The sequence below is a fragment of the Ananas comosus genome, linkage group 15 (genome assembly GCF_001540865.1).
Source record: "Ananas comosus cultivar F153 linkage group 15, ASM154086v1, whole genome shotgun sequence".
Classification (NCBI taxonomy): Eukaryota; Viridiplantae; Streptophyta; class Magnoliopsida; order Poales; family Bromeliaceae; genus Ananas; species Ananas comosus.
Genome location: NC_033635.1, coordinates 9,594,903 through 9,598,368, shown reverse-complemented (window position 1 = coordinate 9,598,368; position 3,466 = coordinate 9,594,903). Strand labels below are relative to the sequence as shown.

At 41.9% G+C, this 3,466-nt stretch overlaps 1 protein-coding gene across 1 annotated transcript; it reads left to right on the top strand.

Annotated features, from left to right (window-relative positions):
* LOC109721373 (probable carboxylesterase 17) lies at window positions 1,506–2,641 on the top strand. Its single transcript, XM_020248959.1, has one exon. It carries the CDS (start codon window positions 1,531–1,533, stop codon window positions 2,548–2,550), a length of 1,020 nt encoding a protein of 339 aa, XP_020104548.1. The 5' UTR covers window positions 1,506–1,530; the 3' UTR covers window positions 2,551–2,641.

Below are 3,466 nucleotides of genomic sequence, written 5' to 3'. Positions count from 1 at the left end.
CATTTAATTTAAATTTACGTTTTGGACTTATTAAAATATTTTGCATTCAGATATAAGGGAGAATGTTGAATATAAATATTAATAATACTGTTATCAATTGTAGCACGAAATTGCTTGAAGAATATGTTTCCGATTAAGACAACCACTTTGGAGGTGGTCTTTCATTTGTCGTGGAACATATATATTGTCCAGATAGCTTTAAATTATTTCGAATTTTATGTCGGCGTCTTACTTAGAGAGCACAATATGTTCATGTGGTTCTAAAAGCATTTTCCATATAATTTAAACCTATAAAAAGGTCCTTTGGTCCCCACATTCTAGTGGAGCACTGTGTCATGGACTCAAGCCCGTGCAGCGCCTATCTTCTTTTACGAAGATGTGCAAACTTATTACCTCTAACTTGCTAGTCAAAACCTACTCGCTCCAAAACTGAAGTTAAGGAAGAGAGAGAAACTCATCGGCAAAATTATGTCGTATTACTCAAGATCTAGAGGGATTTGTTTAGACTGAAAGGTTTGAAATGACCTGAGACACACTATTCATATATATATATATATATATATATATATATATATATATATATATATATATATATATATATAATATATATATATATATATATGAATAGGCCTCTCATCATCCAAGAGTATAAACAAGAAAATGCTAGTGGCGCTAATATATAAGACGAAACAAGACGCAACTGCTAGCTATCATCTTCCACCAAACTGTGGCAGCTCGCCCAAAATCTTTCGGCGTTTGCGCCCATTGTGTGGCTCTACGGTAACTTCTAGAATGTTCCTGATTGACTTTCAAAACTATAGTCGTTGAAGTTTGTGCGACTGTTAAGGAACAGAAGGAAAGAGATTTTGCTATACGCGTGACAACCAGCGACTAGCTTATTATTGTGCTTTGTAAAGTGTTCCACCAAGGCACCAAATTGGAGCCATTTGTTAATCGCAGTTACATATAAATGGGCTCTTCAAAAAAGACGGGCTAAAGATGGCCCACTCGAAGCATTAGATTATATTTGAAATTAAAAATAAGAAAAAAAGTAAACTCCAATTAACAACCCCTCTTATTTAGCTCAATTTTTCTACAAACTCAAGAGAACCAATGGAGAATTTTAATACATATATAATTAAAAGATTGTTTAGGGTTGTATCACATTACCACAACCCAAGTTGTAGAGCCTTTTTGTTCACTTTAGTTAGGCTAAGCAAGCCAAAAATTTCCACATTGGAGGGAGCAGCAGCCACAAGCCATTTTTGATTTTGGAAAAAGGGAGAAATGCACACCACCACCCACCCCCACTTTGGTGCTCTATATTGGTTGGTGACTAATAACCCTTTCTTATTAAGTTGCGTTCAGTTCTTAACTTGCACCAAGCTCGCCACGTTGGCGGAATCGCCGACGCCCACTTGTCGAACACGCGGAATAAATCCTTTTTAAATTCATATAAATATATATAAGAAACTAACCCCCACAACCTATGGGATGTACTTGTAGAACTAACTATAAGTTGGTATTTGCATGAGGAGGAGAAAGATGGGTGCAATTCATGTAGGTGAGTCAAACCCTCGGGTGGGCTTCCAAACACAAGGGAAGGGCCATGGCCATGTGGTTGAGGAGATTGAGGGGCTCATAAGGCTCTACAAGGACGGCCGCGTCGACCGCCTCCCCGCCGTCGCCGACGTTCCGTGCACCTGGGCCCTCGGGCCCGATCTCATGAGCTGGGACAGTGCTCTCGACAACTCGACCACCGGAGTTTGGGCGCGGATATACGCGCCCAAACTCCTGGGGAAGCTTCCTCTCCTTGTTTACTTCCACGGCGGGGGATTCTGCGTCGGCTCCGCCGCCTGGAGCTGCTACCATGAGTTCTTGGTTCAGTTAGCCACGACGGCTGGCTGCGTTATCGTGTCGGTGAACTACCGGCTCGCTCCGGAGCACCGCCTGCCCGCAGCGTACCAGGACGGAATCGCCGCGATGACGTGGGTCAGGCAGCAGGCGAGCGGCGGGTGGTGGCGGAGCCACGTCGACTTCGACCGAGCGTTCCTCTGCGGCGACAGCGCGGGGGCGGCGGTGGCGTTCAATGTCGCGGTGCAGCTAGGGCCGTCGGCCGGGCTAAGAGGGCTCATCCTGATCCAGCCCTTCTTCGGCGGGGAGTCGCGGACCGCGTCGGAGCGGAATTCGGTCCAATCCGCAGCGCGGTCGGCGCTCACGCTGGCCGCGTCGGACGCCTACTGGCGGATGGCGCTTCCCGCGGGGGCGAGCCGCGAGCACCCCTGGTGCAACCCCTTGTCCAGGGGCTCCCCATGGGTGGAGCAGCTGAGGATCCCTCCTATGCTTGTGTGCATATCTGAGATGGATATATTGAAGGATAGGAACCTGGAGTTTTGTAAAGCATTGAGGGGAGCAGGGAAAAGTGTGGAGCAAGTAGTGTATGGAGGAGTGGGGCATGCTTTTCAAATCCTGCATAATTTTTATCATCTCTCTAAGCCCAGGACCCATGAACTGCTAACACATATCAAAGGCTTTGTTAATAGCAGATGAAAGATTAGGATATGTGTAGATTAATTATATTACAATGTTATTAATTGTAGCTCAGGGCTTTTGTACCAAAAATGCTTTATCAATTCCATGATGACATGTGTGTACATGTGGGATGTTTTTACAACCTAAGATAATACTAAAAAAAAAAAAACATACTCAGTTGTCATAAACAAATGGTACAAAAGAAGTCAATATTACTTATTACTTCCACTGGGCTGGTAGGGTGCTTCCTGAACCATCAGGGGACCACTACTTCCATTTTAATCATTTTTCTTTTTTTCTTTTTTCTAAGTTTTACCTTTATTTTTGTTTTTTTGTTGTTGCATGTCAGGTCTACATTGATATCCAAGAGTAACCCCAACAAAGTTCGTAATATTCTTTATGAACTCAAAAATGTAACTCCAATTGATCCCAAAAAAAGTAGCCATGCATCTTAATCCAATTTTAATCAATTTTAGTAGTAAGTGCTCTTGACTATTTATTATTGGCTAAAATAGTTTTAATTTTGTCCCGTGATAATATATATACTCAGGAGACTAATAAGTAGAGTTGGAAAACCCAATAAATTGAGTGGGGTTGTGGTCTATAATGTATTTAACAGAAAGAGACTTAATAATAAATCTAATATCCAGATGGATTGAATCAGGTTGAAATTCTTGAGCTTGTGGTTGAACTTTAAACTTTAAAGTGCGATGAGTACATTTTTTATATCAGCATATATTTTTGAGATAGTTGATTAGTGTTTGCGATCCATAAGTACTTGTAATTATTTTGAAGCAAGTGCAAGGTACGTTGAGATGGATGGGTTAGTGATCGAGAACTTTTGCGAGTAAAGTAGTTAAGGAGAGTCAAAGTAGAATAGAACATTTTCCAAGAAAATATGCAACATTATTTATGAGGACACTACTATTTTTAA